The 22,921-nt window shown below is 46.6% G+C and overlaps 2 protein-coding genes across 9 annotated transcripts in view; one reads left to right on the top strand and one right to left on the bottom strand.

Annotated features, from left to right (window-relative positions):
* EIF5B (eukaryotic translation initiation factor 5B) overlaps positions 1–4,892 on the top strand; it is a 65,806-nt gene extending 60,914 nt beyond the window's left edge. For both annotated transcript variants that reach the window (XM_032469742.1, XM_032469741.1), the window contains exons 22-24: positions 1,198–1,336; positions 3,033–3,194; positions 3,490–4,892. In XM_032469742.1, the coding sequence (XP_032325633.1) occupies positions 1,198–1,336; positions 3,033–3,194; positions 3,490–3,597 (409 nt within the window). In that variant the 3' untranslated portion in view covers positions 3,598–4,892. The remainder of the gene's footprint in view (positions 1–1,197; positions 1,337–3,032; positions 3,195–3,489) is intronic.
* Positions 4,680–22,921, bottom strand: part of REV1 (REV1 DNA directed polymerase) — a 73,844-nt gene continuing 55,602 nt past the window's right edge. For 5 of the 7 annotated variants that reach the window (XM_032469734.1, XM_032469736.1, XM_032469737.1 and 2 more), the window contains 12 exons: positions 21,305–21,424; positions 17,016–17,236; positions 16,575–16,747; positions 11,123–11,225; positions 9,818–9,983; positions 9,385–9,587; positions 8,028–8,261; positions 7,295–7,415; positions 6,476–6,696; positions 6,210–6,366; positions 5,819–5,921; positions 5,100–5,504 (listed from right to left, as the gene is read on the bottom strand). In XM_032469734.1, the coding sequence (XP_032325625.1) occupies positions 5,393–5,504; positions 5,819–5,921; positions 6,210–6,366; positions 6,476–6,696; positions 7,295–7,415; positions 8,028–8,261; positions 9,385–9,587; positions 9,818–9,983; positions 11,123–11,225; positions 16,575–16,747; positions 17,016–17,236; positions 21,305–21,424 (1,934 nt within the window). In that variant the 3' untranslated portion in view covers positions 5,100–5,392. The other 2 variants (XM_032469735.1, XM_032469738.1) reach the window with 2 other exon arrangements.

Below are 22,921 nucleotides of genomic sequence, written 5' to 3'. Positions count from 1 at the left end.
AATTTTCAGTTTGGCAGACCTAGGTTTTATTAATGGGGGAGTAGTTGCTGCATTTGGGGATGTTGTCTTGCTGGAGGTCCTTACCTGGGATTGCATGGAATGGGAATAATAGAACTGAAGTGTGGAAAATGAGGAAATGAATGAGGCTGGCGTCCCGTGGGAGGAATGTCATTTCCCCCAGCTCCTGGAGCACCATGTAGCTGTTACTGCCGTACGTGCTCCACGTCTCCTCTCGGAGCTCAGGGGAGAGACAGGCACAGAGCGCATGAGAGGCTGGCTGAAGTGCTAAAAAGCAAAATAAAGCAGGGGATGGCCAGACAAGGAGAGGGAGAGTGAGTAATGGTGTGGCGCGGGCAGCTCATCTCCGGTCACTCATCCAAGTAGATCTGGCAGCGAGAAGTGAGCCGTCCCGGTGCCGGGGGGCGTCCAGGCAGGACAGCAGTGGCCTGGCTGGTGGGGTGGGCTGTAAAGGTGGAGGCAGCCACAGCCACCCTGGGGGAGAGTGGCAGGAGTTGAGGTCAGAAGGTGGTGGTGAGAGCCTGTCAGGAGCTCCCGTGGTCCGGGCAAGACAGACTGGAGGCTCAAACCAGAGCGACCGCAGGGAGTCATGATGGCCCATCCTGAGATGCGCTTTTACGGCAGACTGTCTGGTGGATCCAGGATTTAGACTGAGAGTGAGCTCAGTTTAGATCATGAAACCTGAAGGAGAGACTTAAATTTGCTGATCTAAGATGACTGCTGGAAACTGTTAAAGCGTTCTGAGAATGTGCTTGATAAGCAGAGAAATAATGTCCTTTTGGATCAGCTAACGTGGGGACACGATAGAGAAGAGGGTACGGGTTGATGCCTGTGTGGCCCCAGGACATACTGCACACTTGTGGGTCCCACCGAGCTTCCAGAGCATCGTGTTCGGGGTGGGGCTCAACCCTTAGTCCTGGTGCAGAGCGCCCTGTGGTGCAGCTTCTTTAAGACTTGGGAAGCACCTGAATGGAAAGAGGGGAGGGAAGAGGTTGGAGAGTGCAGCACCCGGGCCCCTGAGGGTGGGTGTGTCCTTCCTGCTGCTGCCCGGACCGCCCGGAAAAGCTGCTCTCACCCAAGGGCAGAAGTTGCCTCATACTCACCTGTGTGTGTGTGTTTTTATGCTGCTAAGTGATTTTGTAAGCTTAAAAGTTCTTGGGTTTTCCTTTTCCCTTTTAGGCACATAGCAGTATTTCCCTGCAAGATAAAAATCCTCCCTCAGTTCATTTTCAATTCTCGGGACCCGATAGTGATGGGAGTGACTGTGGAAGCAGGGCAGGTGAAACAGGGGACACCCGTGTGCGTCCCCAGCAAAAATGTAAGTTCTGGTTGTACTTTTTTTTTAAGTGTGTCATCTCTTAAAGCAGTTCTGGGAATTGAAAGTAATGACAAACGAAAAACTGAGCCGCTGGTCCCCTTCTGTAATTTATTCCTCAGTCTCCGGGTGCCTTGATCAGTGTTGATTCCTAGTACCTGATGTCAGCACTGCGGGTAAGGAAAGGTGCCAGGAATGTTGAATTATTGCCCTTTTAGAAGAATTTTCCGTGTTTTGAGCCTAGGGAAAAGTGTAAAGACTAGAACAGTGTACATGCATTCCTTTCCTCTAGTCAAGCATCATAGCTAAGAAAAATGAACATTAATTCAAAAATACCCTATAATTTACAGTCCTCATTCACATTTCACCATTTGTTCCGAAAATATCTTTAATAATTCCACCTGCTGACCTGGTCCTGGATGCCTTCAGGGTGGATAGCATTTGGTTATGTTTCGATCAGGAAGTCCCCCATCCTTTTGGAAAAGAGTCCAGACTGGTAGTTTGGCAGATGATTTCTCTGCTTGGATTTATCTGAGTGTTTCCCCATGACTGAGTAAATACAGGGTCAGATGACCGGAGAGGATGCTGCATGCATGGACGCTCCCGTGTGCCTCTGCGTTGTCACACCTGCTGTCAGTCCTGATGTCACAATGCGGGACTTGATGGCTCATCTTCTCCACCAGAGACAAATCTTTCCCTGTTTGTAATTACAGAGTCATCTTCGGGGCACTCTTGAGTCCCCGTGAACATTCCAATAGCTTTAATAACCATTGGGATAGTTTTAATAACCGTCAATCCTAAGTCTGTTACATTAATGGTTTCAAAAGTGTGATTCCCCTTCCCCACACACTTCTGTAAAGAACCTTCCCCCGACCTTTTCATTAGGTATTTTATACACTCAGTTCATTTTTCAAAATAAGACTCTGTTCTCATCCATGATCCATTTTCTGATGCCTACACTGTCCTGTAGGGTAAGTGGGAGTCCCTGGAATCTGGCTGTGCCCTTGCCTGACAGCGCTCGGAGCCTTTTTTTCCTCTCTGGGGCGTGAAGGTGCTCCCAGCTCACCTGGTCCTCCCCCTGCTGCAGACCTGGCTCCTTTAGTGGGAAATGGCACTCTTAAGTCCTCTGAGCATGTGACTGACTGTGGGAGCCCTGGCCACTCGACCATTGCAGTGGACTGGGCTAGGCTTAGTTATTGGCAGTAATGACTCCTGTGTGGCTTTGGCCAAAGCAGGTTCCGTGTTTTCACTTACTCCTCTCTTCACAAGACAGGCAGCAGATGGTGTTTTGTTGTTTTCCCCCCAAACTGGCACTGAGATCGGGTCGCTCACAACTCTCGTCCACAGAATGAGAAGTAGGGTTCTCAGCATGGCCTCCAGGTCCCTGCCCCTCTGTCACCTCGTTCTCCAAGCCCACTTCTGACTCCAAGCTGCTGTGCTCTCCCCAGTGGCTGCTGTCACATGGGAGGGCGGAGCAGGAAGAGAAACACATCCGATCCACAGAGCACTTTCCACGTCTCCCAAAGCATGCGAATGACCCCCTCTTGTCCTCACAGCCGTCTTGTGAAGGCAGAGGGGGTGTGGTGGTGTCACCCCGGTTCACCCATGAGAAGAAAACCATGGTCCTGGTGTGGCCTGGCGTGGCCTGTGACGGCAGGTGTCCTCTGCTTACACTGTGGTTTTGGTTCTTACTTTACAGTTTGTCGACATTGGAGTAGTAACAAGCATTGAAGTGAACCATAAACAAGTGGATGTTGCAAAAAAAGGACAAGAAGTCTGTGTCAAAATAGAACCTATCCCTGGTGAATCTCCCAAAATGTATGGCAGACATTTTGAAGCTACAGATATCCTCGTCAGCAAGGTAAGTGTCTCCTGATGGCCTCGGCTCGGGGCTGCGGGCTGAGTCCACTGGCACCGGGCCCTTCACCAGGGCTCAACCTTGGTGAGGCCTCGTCTCGTCGAGGACGGTGCCGCCCCTTCCGCCTCGCTGGCCCCGCCGGGCCTGGGCTGGGATCCCGCCGCCCTGCAGGGCATGCTCTGCGGGCGCTTTCTCCTGGAGGAGCGGGGCGGGGGCCGGGCTCTGGGGCCGCGTGCTCCTCTCTGGCGCTTGGTTGGTACGTTGCTCTGTTCACTCTGCTTGTGCCTGGGCGTTGCAGATCAGCCGGCAGTCCATCGACGCCCTCAAGGACTGGTTCAGGGACGAGATGCAGAAGAGCGACTGGCAGCTCATCGTGGAGCTGAAGAAAGTATTTGAAATCATCTAATTTTTCCACACGGGGCAGGAATCAGAGTAAATGCAATATTATGTTGTAATGTCACCAAGAAAAGACAAAAAGTGGAACAGATGTATCTGAAAACTGATGAACTTAAGTATAGACGGAAAAAACTAGGTGTATAAAATGTTTTCCATGAGAAACCAAGAAACTTACACTGGTTTGACAGTGGTCGATGACGCGTCCCCACGGTTCCAACGTGCCTGTTCACGCGCCCAGCGCCTTCCCCAACCCTCCTCTACTGGCTGCTGTTTTAAAGTTTGCCCTTCCCCAGATTTGGATTTTTATTACAGATCTAAAGCTCTTTCAATTTTATACTGATTAAATCAGTACTGCAGTATTTGATTAACCAAGCTTCTGCAGATTTTGTGATTCTTGGGACTTTTTTGATGTAAGAAGTACTTTATTTATGCGTATCCTTCCCACAGTGATTTTTTTTTTCTAGCATTCTTCTGCCATATGCCCTTAGGAATTTTCTAATAGAACATTAGGCATTCTGATATTCTTTACCTGCTTTGTGTGAAACTATAGCTGGCTGCTGCCTCCTGCTTGTGTAGTCACGAGAGTCGCTGTAACGAGCACAGTTCTGAACTCCAATAAAGAAACAGACCTGGGCTGCGAGCTCTGCTAGGCCCGAGTCAGCCCGGTGCAGCTCCCTCCTTCGGGACAGGAACCACGGTGTTAACGTGAGCAATTTTATACATCAATCTTGGTCTGTTTTGTCCTGGAAAATTCTATCAGTCATGCATCCATTTTCTGACGAGACAATCAGTGGGGTATTAATTCTTTGGACTTAGTGTTTCTAGGTTGTTGCAGAGACATCATAATGGTTTCTTCGTATTAGTAATTTGTGGCTAGTTTTTTTGATTTTCCTGAAGAATGAGAGAAGTGGGTCCCTGGTGTAAAAAATCTATTAGCGTGAGATTCATTCTTCTAGCAGATCCCTGATACGTGACTACCTATTTATAGCACAGTGTTGGATGACGTCAGTGTGGGGTGGTGGAAGAAAATGTTCCCAAGTATTCACTGGTATAGAAGTAAACTCTATTTTTAAAGTGTTACGGCACAACACAGAGCATAGAAAAATACTTTTATATACATTTGAAACTGTACCACGCTTATTATTGAAGTTTCTCAAGGGCCAGTAGAGGCAAAAAGACAAACCCTAACTTAAACCATCTGTGGGACATAATTTTCCCAGGAAAAACTTAATCTTCAATTGTGTGTGTTAGAATTAAAAAGATGTAAATTCCTCCACTTGGAAGAAGTAAAGAAGATTTTCTTAACACGTTCCTGTGTTCATGCTTGGGGTGGAGACTGACGGCTGGTGTGGAAGGTTTACCCTTGCTTGGACCAAGCCGACGCCTGGTCCGGAACCTCGCAGGAACGTCAGAGCTTGGTGGAGCCTGTCACAGTCTGGCTTGGAGGGTTCTCAGCCTTTAGTTACAATAGTTGAGGGTTCGCTTCCTAAAGGAGTCACAGAAAGGAGCCTGTACAAATATACATACAGTTCTTTATTAAACAACTGTAAACACTTCACTGTAAAAATCCGTAAAACTTTATAAACAAACATTTTGTAAATAGAATCTATACTACAGTTAAAGAAGTAACACAATTATTTACATGCAATACTGACAAATTTGGCACTTATTGAAAAGAAATGTACAAAACACTTGGCTTAAAAAGAAATTGGAAATTATCAACTCAGAGCATTACTGTCATGCACTTTGCCAACACCTCACCAGCACCGATGGCACAGCCCCAGGAGCACCGGGCCCGGTGCTGCTCACGTAACTTTCAGTGTGCTTCCGTAAGTCTGTTGTAAAACCACCTGAACGTTGTCAAGAATAAAGTCAAATGCCATGTTCCAAACCGATTCCACCGACTGCTGCATCAACCTGAAGGTGAGGCGAGCAGATCAGAAAGGCTGATCTTTCAAGAATTAGTTTAACATCTTGTAACAAATGAATTTTGCCACCAACTCCTGAAATCCTCAGAAAGTACTTAATGTGGTTTAAATTATATAAAACCTTGAGGGGAGTGATCTCAATACTTTTAGGGCATTTCTTCCTCTGGAATTCAAAATAAAGGCAGCCCTTTCTCAGTAACTCACGATTGCTATGAAGGCTGCAACGTGCCCAGCGCCCTCCCCCCAGCTGTTGGGACATGTCTTTTTTTTCCCCCCCTATTCGTGAAAGCACTGAATGGTTACCTTTTCATGTATTTTATAACCAGGTCCAGTTTTTCCAAATCTTTTTCCTCTATGAGATCAGTACAGTATTTCACAACTTGCAGAATGTCTTCTTCCATTGGATCTAGAGAGGGGAGGAACCGCAAATGAGAACCAGCTTATCTTCTTGAAGGAGAAAGGCAGAAATGCGCAGGGACAAAGGAGAACTCTGTTTCTACAACACCGCGGACTTGAAAGCTATCACATGGGAACTTTTCAAAGCCAGCCCCAGAGATTAAAAAGGGGGTGTCTGGTTTAAGCTTATTAGATTTAGAAATACGGTTCCATCTACAAACTGAGCCTGCTCCTATCCTGTACTCACAGGACCCTCACATCTCAGTCTGTGGCTGCCATGGGCCGCCAGCCAGCCAACCTGAAATGGTAGTTATCCACTCTTTGAGCAAGGTCTTCACATCACTGAATTCAACCGCTCCAGCCAGGTTGGGCGCTGGGGGTCTAACACACCCAGACGGGTCAGGCTGCAAACCAGAAGGGCCAGCGACACCTGAAGTGGAAGCAGAGAGTTCTCCCTGTTAAGAAAACAAATGATAAAAAGCACTATGTTTATATAATATCAAGTATGTTAAGATCTGATGAAGGAAAAGGTCAAAGTTTAAAAAGTGTAACAAAAAATACTACCAGAGGCTTCTCCGAGGCAGGACCTTCGTGTTTCAGAAATCCATCCGTTAACTTCCGGGGGCTCCCGCAGCCCCCTGGCAGGGGTTTTGCAGGACTGTTAAGCAGCTTGTTTTTCAAAGGGCTCTGGATCGTCTTTGGGGGACTGATGGGGGTTTTTTTCTTACTTTTTTTCTTTTCTTTCATTGCTGCTGGCTTTAGCTGCAGTAATGGATTCTTTGGCACTAAAAGAAAATGGACATAAGCTCCTCAACAAAATATGTCTGGAGAGCAGCCTGGGTTCGCCTTCCTCCTCCCGCACACGCACACCCAGCACGGGCCTCTTTCTAAGGCTGCGGGGTGGGTGTGATAACGACGGCTGACAGTGTAGGCCCCACAACGCCTAGGATTTGCTCAGCCACTTACCAGTGACCTTTGGGACCCTGTCTGTCTACACTGAGGGCTCACAGGATAGGACTGAATGAAAACAACAGGTGAAGTATTACAATGGTTCAGCAGGCACTGTTTGTCCTCATTTTAAATACGTTTGGGATGCACATTCAGAAAGCTTTCAGATTTTGTTTGGAAGCTCAGCCTCAGAACAACTGGCTTGACACGTACTCAAAAGACTGCTGGGTACTAACGTGCTCTGACTTTTAAGTCAGGAAGTTACAGATAACCCAAAGAGGGTGACGAATGACCGCACTATCGGGACTGTGTGCTTGTCCCCCCTCCGGGAGCACTTCACACACCCAGCGGCTTAGGCCTGGCCGTTATGTACCCAGCAATCAAAGATTTCCTCTCTCCTCTCCATTTTTGTTAAGAGTGACTTCCAAAGCTTACCGGACGTGCTGGCCTGCTGCTGGGGATTGGGGTTCTCCCCCTGCCTTTGTCTTTGATCGTAGGCTGCTTTCAGCTCCTTCTGAAGCTCAGCAGGAAGGGCCGCAAACACCTCAGGGTCCACCTAGTGGACAAGAGAAAGTTCAAAGTCAGACCTGAGTTGACTCTATATAAGCAGCTGGTCTAAATTTTTCACAAAACAGACTATTCCAAGTCATACACCTTCCTGATCTGTATGAATTCTTAATGGGCCTTCAATATCAAAGCTTATTAAATCCTCACAAGGTTTAGGGTGAGAATAAGAAAACTTGAGTATGAACTGATTTAATTTAAAAACCACCGCACTGCTGAGCAACCAGAGCAAGCAGCACTAGTAGAACATGAGAAGCAAAACTCAAGACAGCAGGCACACGTGTAGCTTTTTAAACATCAGCGTCGGTGGTTATCTGCCCGTGTATGGTTACCCGTCTTCACCCTGGTACTCGGGGTCCAGGTCTCTGGCCAGTGAGGCGGCAGAATGTGTTTCCTTCCTCTGGATGGAAGCCTCCCCCTCCCCTGCCATCTGCTGTCAGCCTCAGTCCTGCAGACGATGTGGTGACGAGCCACTTCTCCCCACACCCAGGGGACGGGGGACATGATGTAAGCACTGAGGTTAAGGTGCAGAAGGAAAAAGAAGTGCCCTGAGTGGGAGGAGGCTGGGGGCGATACTTGGACCGTCACCCACAATTTCACTTACCTGTGAGAAGGCTGGCAGGGCTATTACATTAATTCCCGTATCACTGCTAGATTCTTGAGGTTCTGGTATTTGTAACAAAACCGTCCCCACTGGTTGTGGCAGAATCCCTGTATTACAGCCATTCATTGGTTCGTTCTTCTTGTCGCCCTGTGGCTCTCCTTGCTGGACAGCACAGACTTGCTCCACTTGTTCCCGGAGATCAGGCGGAAGTGCTTCTAAAACAGACGGGTCCAGCTGTAAGACACCACACACACACCCGTCTTGAGGTCAGAGCAGGCTCAGAGGTGATGTGTCGAGAGTTAAGGCAGCACCGTCACTGCCACCTCAACACCCTGGATGAGGGACAGAGGTGCAGCCATGCTCCATGTGCCACCCCGCAACGCAGCACGTTTTGGGATGTCTTGGTCTTCTGCCACTGACACCTGGTTAGTAACGTGGAATCTGGAGATGACGAGTGTGAGCCCCCGCCAGGACCACACACTGACCCTCCCGCACAGGGGCAGGCAGAGCGCTCAGACCTCACCCAGGGGAGGGGGCCAAGGTCTGAGGCATATGTTGTTTCCTGGGCCAGAAGTTTACCTCTTAGACAGGAGACTATCTGCCCCATAATATAAGTACATACACACCAAGAGCAGCAAGCCAGAAAAAAGAGATTCTAGAAGCTAAACTTTTCTCCAGCCTGCACACCAACATCCTCTGCCCACTGTGGACATCCCTTCGGAAACCCGCCATTCCATGAGCTGGCGGGCCAGTCTCACCTTGCCAGGAGCAGCTACTGGGGGGTAACTCACCAGCTACAGGGGTCCACTCACTGCAAGCATCTCACTGTCGCCCTGTCCCTAGTCTTACAGCCAGCATGTCCACCTTCAGCCTCCTACCACTTAGGGGACAGAGAACTGATTTTCCCAAGAGAGCCTGAAGCGCTATGTTAATAAGCTTCCAAGGAACGAAAGGGCCGACAGCACCCAGTCAGGCCGCACCGACGGGCCCGTGTCAGGAAGAGCCCTGTTGAAGGAACTGTCTGCAAACGCTGTTAGAAAACCCTCTCGCACCAGGCCTCTACTGACGATCTCCAAAGCTGCGTAGAAGAGTGAGTCCGTGTGATCACAGCCGTGGGAAAGGCACGGCGGAGTTCACAGGACCGGCTTCCATCCGTGTAGTACGACCCACACGCACTGCCGACCTCTGCAGACGCACAGCCTCACCCGACCTGACCTCCCCTTTGGATTCAGTAACTGACCCACCCTATCAAGTAGCCCTTTCTCCCTCTCTCGGCTGTTCTGACAAATTAAAAACATCATTCCTACTGTAAAGCTACTCTTGTACTTACATCATATTTATAACTATAAAAATATACCTGGGAAGGTGGCGGGACCTCTATGCTCAGGTTAAGTCTTGATTTTAAACTGACGGGAGAATGCAGACCATTCCATTTCCCTGAAGACTCAGCTCTGCTAGCAGCAGGACTGGCACTTGACGTCAGATGTGTAGGAAGAGACGGCAAGAAAGTGCGGGTTCTAGAGGCAGGTGATGTTTCCAGGTCCACAGCAGCCAGGAGCACTGGAAGCACAGACAATGCCATACAACAGCTTCCTCCCGGCATGGGCAGGGAGGGGGTCGTAGGGCACTTTAATCTACCGCAGATACAGCAAACTGCATTACTGATTCATTCATCGTAACTCACAACGTCAATCTGTTCCTTAAGGCGCACAACGCCACCAGCTCTCACAAGAGCGGCCCTCCCAGCGATACAGCAGCACCAAACGAGAGCGAGGCTGACGGCCACTGACCTTCTTTGTGCTCCTCCTCTGTGGCTTTCTGAGCTTTCTGAGCTTGGAGGAGATCCAGGATGGAGTGAGACCCACCAGGGACGGGACCTGACTGGGCTGACGGGCGAGCGGCGCGTGCGGGAGGGCTCGGGCCGGCTGGAGCCAGCTGATTCACGTGAATCCCGACCTAGGGCCAGAACGAAAAACAGGCTTCTAGGGGAAAGGTTAAGGGAAAATATTGAAACAGCCTTTTACGTGATTTACTTAAAAACCTACTTCTAGGGGGTGGGGGGCAGGGGGTAGCTCGGTCGTAGGGTTTGTGCTTATTAGCACGCATGAGGTCCTGGATTCAACCCCCAGTCCCTCGGTTAGTAAGTAAACCTAATTACCTCCCCCCGAAATAAATAAGTAAATAAAACAAAAACAAAACAGAACCAACTGCTTCTTTACTAGCCAGTGAGCGCTACTCCCCTCAACCTTAGAGCACCCAATTCTACCCAAAGAGAATCTCTCAAATCAGAAAATCCAAAAAAGTGTAATACTGTGCTCCACTGAAGTTCTCATCAACTAAGGTTTAAAATTTTTTTTTAATTTAAAAAGGATCAGTCTACTTGCAGCTTTATTTCATCTACCATTCAAAATGAAGTACTTTTACATAAACAACAGGTTTGGGGGCTGCGGGTGTCTGTACAGAGGAGGAGTCCCCTCACACAGCACGAGAGAACTTCCTGGACGGGAAGCGTGGGTCACGGCTCGGCGCCTTTGTGATCCTTCCACACAACCCGCCCCGAGCCGGTGGCCGCCCTTGACTCACGTACGTGCGTGCGCACACGGTCTGCTGCCCAGGGTCATCTTTAAGAAAAGTAAATTCAGGTTTTCCCATGTCTGCTGCCCTCTCCTCGGTCTGTTCCAAAGGCATTTTGATGTGCCTGTGCTGAACCCCCTTCCAGACCATCAGTCATCAGGGACCTGAAAGGTCAGGAACCACCTGCAGCCCACCCGCCTCGCCTCCAAGGGAGCGAGCACGGTGTGTGTGTGTTGGGGGGGGGGTGTGGGGAAGCCAGTCCTTGTTTAAAAGCTACTATAAAAATTCACGATACGGAACTCAGAATTATTCTAGGCAGAAAACAGATTTCAGGACAAATATGACTCTAAAGGAGGAGACCAGCCCAGGCGAGAGTTGGGAGTTCAGCCTCCGTTCCCCCTGTGACTCAGTGGAGCTGAAAGCCTGTAGGCAGACCCTCTGCCCACCACGACCAGCCTCAGATCGAGCCTCACGTGAGAGCGACGTCACACGAAGTCCTGTTTAAAACGTCACCCACTCACCCCTCTCATATCCGAGATGTTGACTTTCATCGTCTGGAACATGTTCAGCGCAGCCTTCCCGATTACCTGGGCACTGTCTGCTGCCTGGCCAAGAGTCACCGTCCTGTGAGTGACAGAACTAACTTTTTAGGGAACAAAAGCCACATTCCATACGTATGCTCTGGTACCTCAATAGTATGGAACTGTTTGAAGAATTAAAGGAAAGTTGTAAGTAAGGTTACCAGAAAGTTAAGTAAGTACTAAATATATTCCCTAAAAAAGAATGAGATAGTCTTCCTTCAAGGGAGCCAGTAATACTACATTAATTACATTGGCGACAAGGGGGAGAAGAAAAATCAAGGAACAGTGGGACTTTCCGATAAAAACTAATGGGGACCTGGTCAACTAAAACTAAGTTAAGAAAAATGTTTTCAAAAGATGTATTGCAGTTAATGTACATACAAACCGCATATTATGTTGCAACTAAGCATGAACGATAAGTACAATGTTTTAGATTCCAAGAGAGGTTTTAGGTTCCAAGATCATCTGTGTTGAGGTACGATTAATATTCAGGAAAGAAAGATGAGTCTCCTGTATTTTCTTGACTCTGTTTTCAATATGTGAATATGCCCAGTACAACTATCCTTTCTCAGAGGCTCCGTAAGCGGACACAGAAATGTGCTGACAGCTCTGATGACGGAGTCTGGTGTCATCCTGTCTAAACCCAGACAGCCTGGAACAGATACCTCTTAGAGCCACATAACTCCTGATGGAGGAGAGCATGTGCCAGCATTCCTTACTGGGTGACCAAAACTACATTTACTGTGCTTTTTCAGTATCATGAATACATTATACATTCGTCTATGAACGTACCTGTTTCTTTAAAGAAGCCATTTGCAAAAAATTTCCATTAATTTGTTACCTAATAACTCCCTTAAATTTATTTCACACAGTCAGAGAATAACTTAAAAGCAAACCTGTAGTGGCGCACGGTGGGATAAACACACGTGTTTATCTTCATTTCTTTCCAAAACAATACTTAATTGACTTGAAATTATTTTTAAAAGGTGTAAATTCTTAAAAGACAGAGAAGTGACAGAAGACAAGAGTCGAGGGAAGATGTTAGCCATCATTTAGACAACTGAAAGCAAGTCGGTAAACGGAAAGTTACCAAATGCCTGCTAAATGCCCAGAAGCAAGACACCGACCTGAGATAAGGGAATTTATGCTACAAAACCTCAGAAAAGGTCAGCAATTGGAGGTGTCTGGTATTTACGAAAGGAGGGGAGAAAATGGGGCTGAGAACAGCTGAGGTGACTCAGGGATGACCCCCTCCGAGTGACGGATGAGGACGTTGACACCGAGAAGGGAACCAGGCACCGCTAAGGAAGAGCGAGGCCCCCGCTCAGAAGCAGCGTAACATGCTCTTTGGCACCCAGGCCCCGTTCCTACTGAGTAACCAGAACGCCAGCTGCCACCACTGCGTCTCACACGCCCCCGAGCAGGACACGGGAGGATTTCATTCTGGGGAACCGAGCAGCCTAACAGAAAAGACTGCAGTTACTGCCAACTGGTTGTGACCAAAGACCAAGCCCCTCCAACCACTCACCCGCCCCCTGGTCTGCAAGTCCCACTGAGAACCCAGAGGTTCCAAACAGCCCTGTGGCAGCTCACATACAAACTGCCAAGAACCAGCAGACAGATAAATGCTCCAAGGAAATCTCTGATGTAAAAGGCGGCAACCAAAACAGGAAAAAAGGAACTCGGAGAAACAGATTGACACAGAGGATACTTAAGAGATAAGAGATAATACAGCATCCATGAAACGAGAGATACTATAAATATTTAAATGTCCAAAGAATAAATTTAAAAATGTAAAATGTTAACAGAAACAAAAAATTTACTGTTGCCAAAATACGTGGCACAAACACAGATCAGTACAGCCCCAGGAGCTGCACCAGAGAGAGGACCCTGGGGGCTGGGCCACGGCCACGGCAGCGGAGAGGAGGGCGCGGCGCTCACCCCGCCCACGGAGACCCCGAAGCTCCGCACGTGGAACGGCTCTCCCTGAACACCGACCAGCTTTGCCAGAGTATCTCTTACAATCGGAAATACACGGAAGTGCTCACAGAACCAGATAAACAAGTTTCTACCGTAGAGCACAGGGAACTGTATTCAGTATCTTGTAACCTATCATGAAAGAGACTATGAAAAGGAATACATGTATGTGTGTGTATGAGACATGGAGTTGACAGGCTGTACGCCAGGAGTTGACACAACGTTGTAAACTGACTATAAAAAAAAAGAAAAAAGAACGAAAAAGAAGTTTCAGAGAGAACGAGATCTCCTGTACCAAACAGGCCATTAGAAGAGCAGTGACCACCTCAACAGTAACCCTGGAAAGAGGACCACACTGGAGCATTTACATGTGTGAGAAAAATGATTTCTAAATTATATTTATAATCTTTCAGTGAGAAAAACTATTGAGTGTGAGTATAAACAGGTTCAAAAAAGTTTACACCCAAGGATTCTTAAGATACGAGGAGGAGGAGACGCAGGATCCAGGAAAACAGGGATCCACACAGAGAAAGGACATCCCACGACTCCAGCTTTGCAGCAGGTCTTAAATGAATCCAGGTTAGAGGAGCAGGCTGGAGGGCCCTGAGAGCGAGGTGTCCAAGAAAAAAGACCAGACCAGCAGACAGCTGATGTGATGCAAACAGTCAGGGTGGAAGGGAGTCTGGGGACCAGCTCAGTGGCAAATTCACAGCAAAGCAAGCAAAACAAGGTACTCAATAGTAACTCCAAGAAAAACAAGTTCAGCAGGAAGGAGAATGGTCGCAGTGGGCCAAACGGACCAGCTACATGCAGAGTGTACATGTCACCGTAATGTAACACTGGACAGTGATCGAACCAAAACCCGCCGACTTTCCTGGGGGCAAAGGATACAGGTCAGTGGGGAGAACAGGAACTGGTGAGGGAGGAGAGGGAACAAGCCCCTCCCACAGCAGACGGTCAGCGAAGACCTTGTGAAACTCACGCTAGAGACAGCAGTTTAAGTATTTTTCTAGAAATATGGGTGTAAATTCCAGAATAAACCACAAAAAAGTTGAAAATGGTGCTCAGAGCCGGAGAATAGTGCAAGGGACTGGAAGCTGTATCTGACCTTTTCAGTTACATATAGCGCTTTAAAAAACAGACAATTCAGATTAAAAAACACATAAACACAAAAGAATTCCAAGGGGGTAAAATTCTTTTCCCAAAAGGAAATCTGTTACAAGAAAAAATTTTATAAGTGATAATCAAGCCACAGATGTGGCTCTGTGACTTTCGCAACTTAGATTTTGCCATTTCAATGACTGTTATCATGTGCCTGTGAGTCACAGGACTGCCATGGAGCTTTTGATTAAGGCCAAATACAAGAGATCACAGAATTATTAGACACGTCTAAATTTACTAAGCCAGACACAGCTTCAATTAGACCGCAGCAGGGGCCCACAACTACTTCTGGAAAGGGCCACTCACTAAACAGCTTGCACTTGGTGGTCTCTTTCACACAGTCTTCATTTTTTTAGGACCCTTTATATAAAAATCATTCTCTGCTCCCACAAATCATGTAAAAACAGCCGGAGGCTGGATTTGGCCCACAGGAAGGAAGTAGCTCATCAGCATGAGTTAGAGGAGTACAGGGTGGATATTACAGTATTTCACAGTCTGTCACTAGAGCACGTGTGCAGTTGTACCACCACCAAAGTGTCGGGCTTCAATTAATGGCTCACAGTTGATCTGTAGTTCGGTAACATTTATAACATTACAGTTTCAGTTAATCATGCTGTTTTACGCATTATCATGTCTCATCCAAAGATGTTATTTTACAGGCATGGCAAAATGTATACTTTATTGCCAGCAACACAGGCAGATTCTGAACTGTTCTGTGTTTACTAAATAAAAAGTCCTTACTTGTTAGAGATAAAACAGTGGAAGATCTGTGGAAGAGATGACATGGTCTCTGAGATTTGCCTCAAAATAACTGGGGGGCAGGGGAGAGACAGCACCCGCTGAGACCAGCTGCTGGGCACGGGGTCATTCCACTGTTCTACTTTGGTATATGTTTAACATTTTCATACTAAAACTTTAAGTTTTGGGCAAAAAAGAACAAATAAAATGCCAACAGCAGCAAGCAGGTATGTGCTTACAAAAAAAGCTAAATGAATATTATCCTTCATTTGGGGGAAATAGAGTATAGTGAAAATTTCAATTTTTAAAATGTTGTAATTAGATTTTTGGAGTGCCTGGGTTTTCTAAGAAGGATTAAAGGAAGGCCGATTTTCCTATCGCACTTAGGCAGAGTGAGCTCCTCGGTACTGCCGAGTGCACCAAGATACATGGTGCTCAGTAACGACAGGTGTTTTACAGGCACAGCAACAAGAGGAACCTCTACCTCCAGTTCTCTTTTCAAAGAAAAATGTAGTTTTTTTACGATCCTTTCCATGTATCTTGAGCAAATAAAGTCCCAGGTTACATTACCAGAAAAGGCATTATAAATTGGATCTCATTTCCCCATAGAAACCATGTTTAAAAAGATAGTTATATCCCTGACTAAAGACCTAATAACCAACTTATTATAGAAATGACTACTTACACTGTATTTATAAACCACCACTTGAAATATAGGTATAGCAAAATGTTTATTAAAACAGGTAAATAGTTTAAGATTACCAATGGCATAAAAACATATTTAAAAACTATGTTTAATGTGTAATTTATAACCCTTGTTTTCATGGTGAATAACTGCATTAATGATAAAGCTGGAAGTTTTCTGAATTTGAGAGCAGTCATCTCATGACTCTTAGCAACGTACCATAACAAGAATGTAACATATGTGGTTGGCATGTGCTGACCCTTAATTAAACTATGTTTCAGATTTTCTTATATGTGGCTTTCAGGGCCCAAAGTCTCAAAAAGCTTTCACTGATTGACAGATAAATTACAATGCAGTGTTCTGTGTCGTATAAAATGGCATACAAAATTGGCATTTTCACATTGGTCACAAATCTTACATGAAATTTTACATCAGAGGCCCTCATAAAAACACCAGGTTTGAAAATGCTTCCTACCAGTTTGCAGAGACTAAGTGACTAATCTTCCCACAAAAAGCAATGATCCCTCCCTACATGAAGTAAACGTCTCATCCAGGTCATTTCTGATCATTACACTGAGAATCACGCAGGACCCTTTCACTAAGTCCACAGCCATCTCCGTTTCTGTCCTTACGCTGAAGCCAACAGCCCCGAGAGCCCGGGGACAGGCGGCCGAGGTCAGGACGCGCTGACGGGCGGACAGACAACAGCATCCAGGACCTCAGCGCTCACAGACCTGCATGCACACGCTTCCCGGGTTTTTCGTTTTCTATTAACTGTAATAACCCGCACTACAATGTCCATATCCAGTGTCCTTTTTAAGACAAGCTTACCTGGTGACGGTATCACAAATTCCATGGCCTCCGAATTTTGCAGTTTCTGCGGGGGCCCCTGGCTTTCGTACCATGATTTTGAGAGTCAGGCGTTTGCCCTTCACACCAGCAGCTTCAAGTCGTCGCTGAATTTCTTCTGAAAGGCTCAGAAGAAAAGCTTCTGCTTCTTTTGGCTACAGACAAGCATTTAAAACAAAACAAAACAAAACCTCCACGTTATTTTACTACATACCTAAGAATTCTCAAGTACTTTAAACATTAAACATGTGTACGATTCACTATATCCTGCTCCCCATCTGTTAAAGACGAGCCTTCTGGGAATAGCAAGAGTTCTTTAAGACTTCATTTCAAGCATCAAGAATCTCTGGTCTAGGTGGAGAGGAAGGACTATGTGAAAATATAAAGAAGAATATAAGGTAAAAGCTGTGAAGAGGTCAGTACCTGAGTAAACCTTATTCCATAGTTGATCTCAGCTGAAACAGATTTTCTTTCCTTTTCAGTTCGAACTGGTCTATCGTCCAGACCACGGCAGAACCTATAAAGCATCTGACCTGTTTTGGGACCAAATTCTTTCTGGAGTTTTGCCATGGTCATATACTGCAAGTCTCCACAAGTTTTAATTCCCAAAGATGTCAACTTGGATTCCATCGAATGTCCAACTCCTAGGAAAGGGGACAGATGGATGGACAGATGGGTAGATAGTTCTTTAACCCTGCACATAAACTATTAAAAACAATTTAGCAATATGAAGTAACTTTCATGCAAAAACAACTAAGTTAAAATAATCTCCCTTAAAATTCTGAAGTGACATAACAAGCATCTCATGATTAAAGAATATTTTTCGTGCAAATCATACTAGTAAAGTTATTTCTAGAATCTGCTTATCAATTTGGACTCCACATAAGGTGAACAGAACTTCTCAAATATGAGTAAGTTTTCAAAAGAATGTAATTTTTACTTATTGAGTAATATCAAATTTTCTATCTTATTCACAGAATCAGCTCAGTTACAGACCTGCTTAAACTAGTCTACAGTGTGACTGACAGATGCACCAGGAGACTCAGGAATGTTAGGGATACCACTATGATTTCGGTGATGACCAAACTTCACCAGAATTTCAGCCACATTTTCTCTGAATAGAACAAGAACTTATGAGAGGTTCAAACCCACAGATGCCACCTGCCACCCTACTGGACAAAGTGGTACAAGTGACGTGGGGATGAAGTTTCCTAAGCAAACAAAGTGGCGGGGGGGGGGGGGGGCAACAGATCGATTTCTTTTATCAACAAAGGTTATCTCCCTGAAAAGGTGTTCACGCTCCTATGGCGGAGCCAGCCTGCAGCAGCCCCCAAGTCTTTAAGATGCAGGGCTGGAGCCTCACCCAAAGGATGCTGATGAGCCCTGCTGCTCTCAGTTTGCCCAAAAGCTTAACAAAGGGATACATACCTAGGAAAGACATGTCAGAGTAACCTAGGAACTAAAACTCTTACTCAAGTGGCCTCCACACTGCCAGATCAGTATTTTCCGTCCAGGGGGAAGACTGTTTCTGGTCCTCTGCAGGGTCCTACCAGCGAGCTCAGAGGGAGCTCTGGTATCTTCCACCCATCACTGTCACTGCTGCTTCGAGCTCCAGTTCTCCGCGTGGTCTTCAGGAGAAGGAACCACCAGTCTAGCCCAGGAGAACCACTTGAAGCCATTACGCACGACACACGCTTAGGACGCGGTCAGTTTTACAGCTTTACCCACTGCCACGGAGGTGGTGAGACAAGGTTAAATCAAGAGAATCTGTTCCCTCGTGGGAGCCAGATGAGAGGTGTTAAGGGTGCCACCTCCCACGTGTGCCATTTTAAAGTTCAAGCCTGAACAGAGAACAAGTCAGACCAGCAGAGTCTGAGTTGTCACAAGAAAATCCCCCAGAGGATACCTTCACTAACAGGGGAAACGTGCAGTGAAGCCCGGCCGGGTGCTTCTTGGGATGGGGATGGGGAGGAGAAACCCAGGGGAACGGACGTGCCGTACACCAGGCTGGCCAGAGCCAGAGGGACGCCGTACACGGCTGCTGGTGCTCGTGGGAGGCCTTCTGCCTCCGTCTTCCCTCCCCCTGAGGATGCAGCGATGGTGCTGCTGCGCCAGGCGCGCCCCGCGCACGGCCACGGGCACACGGGCCGGAGCCGCCTGCAGGGGACACGGTGCTGCTGCTGGTGGCTCCTGCTCACGGGGGGCGGGGGGGGGGAGCAGACGTCCTGGGGCAGGCTGCCACGACACGGCAGCAGGCGCCACACACTCATCTTCAGGTATCTTTGGGGAATTACTAGTTGTTAACAAGAACAAATGGGCTTCTTTATCGTAAGAATTCTCAGAGCTTGTCCCCTCCACGGGCACAGCCCCCACACACCCATGAAACTCCTTTTAACAGGCTTTTAAGGGAACAGCTTGTACTTAGGATGGGCTGCCATCTCAGGACAGGGCAACAACACAGAAGCCTGATGTTTTACATGCTGACATGTTTTCAATCCGGCAGAGTATAAATCTGGGGATTTTATGAAAGTCAGCGGTTTTACACATGAAAACAGCAAGAACAATTCCGGGTGGCTACAGGTGACCACCAGGTTTTGAAAGAGAAAGGAGGCAGGGGGAGGAGGCGGATCCTGAGAGGAAGCCAGTCTCCCCACCCCACATTTCAGACATCCCTTAGGAAATTCAGGGCTGTGCCTAAGATCCCAGCCAGGTCATGTGAGCCAGCACCTGCCCTTGAGAAAGTAAAGTCCCTCCAGCCAGGAAGCAGATAAAGGGGAAAGGTAGAATCACTAGGTCAAGAAACTAAACGTTCTCTATTTCTGTATAAAAAACCCCAAAACAAACAAGAAAACCTTAAAAAATGGTGCAGTTTAAAGATGGTGCTATGTGATGGCAATGTGCCTCTTCAAACTCCCATGCTGAAGTCCCAGCTCCCAGTACCTCAGAACGTGGCTGAAACCGGAAACAAGTCCTTTAAAAAGGTAACTGCAGTTAACAAGAGGTCATGTAAGTGGGCTCTAATCCTACACAGCTGGTGTCCCTGTAGGAGGAGGAGATCAGGACACAGATGAAGAAAAAACACCGAAGACACAGGGAGAAGACGGCGACCTACAGGCCAAGGAGAGACCTCAGGAGAACCGAACCCGCTGACGACTCAGCCTTGGGCTTCCAGTCCCCAGGAATTTGAGAAAATCCTGCTGTTTAAGCCACGCAGTCCCTGGTGATTCGTCACAGCGGCCTTAGCAAACTAGAGGTGGCCAGTGAAAGGAGCCTGAATTTCACATGCAGCTTGAAGTATACTGGTTCCTTCTTATATCAAGTACAATAAAATGTTATTAAAACTGTTCAATTGTGCTGTCTAATAAGGTGATTTGCTAGCATGACTTTATAAGGTTAATTATTCTTTAAATTTAACCTTGAACTGACCATCAGAATGTCCCATTTCACACCTCTGATGCTAATGCATTCTTGGGTGTTATTTCCCAGGGAGTCAGGAAGCTTTAAAACTAACCCATCATAAAATAACACTTGGGTCATTTAGTGTTTCATGGCCTGTAACAGAAATTTCTAAGTTAGTTCAGATATACTTTTATTAGGCTTAAGAATATGCACCTAAAAATACCACTAAATACACTTTTAACAAACAAATGAATTTAAAAATGAGTCATGAATTTCACCTCAAACAACACATGGGAGCTTTGTGAAGCTAACAGGCTGCTTTACAGAAGCAGGAGAGGGTGCTGTGAAACAGTACCGAAGGTTACTGTATGGTTTAGAGAAACTTCTTACAAAAAGGTTTCTGCCCTAGAAAGCAAGTCTAAATATTTAATAATTGTGAGATGAATTGCCCTTCACAAAAAAAAAATCACACCTGTTCAAGGCCTCAACCATGTTTTTCAGTTACACCAAATTACGTCTGATGATTTCTCCGTAGAAAGAGCCTCATGTGCTAGGTCAGCGAGCCACACGGTCACTGCGCAGGGAAGCGCCACAACGGGGCAGCCCGCCCTCAGGAGAAGGGCGCACCTTTATGGACATTCTCCTTCAGCGCCAGTTAACAAAGCCCAGTGCTTCACCTTAGGTTTTATTCTTCTTAATGCAGTTCTTACATTTTCTACTTTTAAAACCTATTTGCTTACTAAACTCAGAAAACTTTCATGGGGGAAGGGTAGAGCTCAGCGGTAGAGCGTGTGCTTACAGGCATGAAGTCCTGGGTTCAATCCCCAGTACCTCCGTTAAAAATAAATTAAGTAAGTAGGTAAATAAATAAATACCTAATTAACTCCCCTCACCAGGAAAAAAAAAAAGAAAGAAAAAAGTATCATTAGTTCGACAGGATAATTTTGTAAACAGAAGAACAGAACTTGATGGCCTAGAAGTACACTATTTCAGTTCTGACTTATCTAAAGGACCAAAAGTCAGTTTCATCATATTCTTTTAAAAATAATTTCTTAGAATTCTGTGATCTTGCTGCTTGAGAAATATTTAAATACTTAAAGTAAAAGACATGAGAAGCAAAACCAAAATGTTGCATTAAGGCTCTGATAAAGAACCGACAGGGCATCCACTGTGGAACTCTCCATTCTGTTTCTCATGCACTCAGTAAAAGACTGAAAGATGTTTTAATTCATGTTTTGGAAAACAGAGATACACGACACAACTATGAAAAGCACTAATGAAACTAAAGTTAAGAAGAGAAGCCCTGCACTCACCTGGCAGGTTAGTAACTAGCTGGCCCCGGATGAAATCATCCACGTCTTCCGGCTTTAGGTGGTACTGGCCGTCGGGTTTCGCTTTTCTAGTTGCCATTCTGGCCAGGAGAATGTTGGAACCTATAAATTTTTTTTTTTAAAAAAGAAAGAAAAAAAAGTCATTCAAGAAATATTCACAATTATTTTCTAAATTGCTTAACAACAACATCTATAACAGGTTACCTATCAAATTTCTAAAAAGAATGAAAATTAATAATTTGCAGTTTTGATCATTTAAAAAACACAGGACAAAACTGGCAGAATTCTGTCAAGTGTTACAGATCATAACCAGCATGGTTCCTGGACAGAGGTTTCTCTCTGTTCCAAAACAGTCATTTCAACACCTCCTACCAGATAAAGGAACAGAAAAAAACAGTCCTAATCTTAAGATTGGAGGTTTATAGGACTCCGGGGGAATGATCAGCAATCAGTTCATTTGACCAACCACTGGATCCACGCTCGGTAGAAATAGGCCAAAGGAATGCCATCAGACCGAGGGAAAAGAAAGCCCAAAGGACCAGAGGTCTCACCATGTGTCCAGAACACGTGCGGTAGGAGCTGAGGGTATGAATGTCTTAAAGATGAAGATGGATACTGACGGTGAGGTCCAGGGTGTGTGTACGGACGTGGTAACTGACGCAGAGCGGAGGGAAGGGCACTGGGACCTGAGGCGGCACCAGGGGTCTGAGACACACCCGGGTGGGGTTTGGTGAGCCCCCATGTGAGTAAGAGAACCCCCACGAACGACAGAAGACTTCTATGAAGGCCACACGTTGGTTTTAGGGGAGACTTAAGAAAAAATGGTGTGTTTTCCTATGGTACATGAATAGATGTTCAGGAAGAGAGAAGGTACTGTAAAGTCACACCAAAATGATGAAAGTGGTGAGTTTTGAAGGAAGGGGAGCTGAGGAGTGGAAACATCATTTGGGATTTTTGTCGTAATTATCTGCTTGAACTTAAAAGAACATACATACTCATATCATCACACTTGTAAATTAAAAATAAGTACAATTAGAAATGAAGAACTAAACCTGTGCCTGCTGCTGGACCAGAGAGGGCAAGGCCTGAAGGGACGGCGTGGGGGTCTGAGGGCCACACTCCGGGAGACGGGACAGCCGGCTTGGCAAGGAGCAGGCTGCTCGCGTGCTAATCACACTTCGTGTTTTCTGTACTCATGCGATTCTGACATCTGGGAAGTCCTGCTGATGGGGAGAGACCGCCCCCCCCCAGGGCTGGTTCATTCCTCCAGGCAGCAAGCAACCTCCTGGGGAGCAGGCCCCTTACACACACGCCACGCACCCCAACCAGCTCCGTATCAGACTCAGACACAAAGCCAGTATTTCTCCTGCCTTAAATCATCCCAGGGCCAGGTCCTGTGCCCTGTCCAGCCTTTCCCACAGAAACCCTGGCAGAGGCCGGCCCAGGACCTCCCCTCACTCCAGGCCCAAAGCTGGTGCCTGGGCATGGGGTCCCGTGTGGCGCGTCCCCACCATCTTGGGACACGCAAGTAAGGAAAACCTTTCAGTAGCACCGGCCCCCCTATGTTGTCACTGTCACTCAGGTATAAATGAGAACCCC

This window comes from Camelus ferus, chromosome 28, assembly GCF_009834535.1.
Source record: "Camelus ferus isolate YT-003-E chromosome 28, BCGSAC_Cfer_1.0, whole genome shotgun sequence".
In the NCBI taxonomy this organism is placed as follows: Eukaryota; Metazoa; Chordata; class Mammalia; order Artiodactyla; family Camelidae; genus Camelus; species Camelus ferus.
Note: the sequence above shows the minus strand (reverse complement) of the source record. Positions and strands in the feature narration are given on the sequence as shown.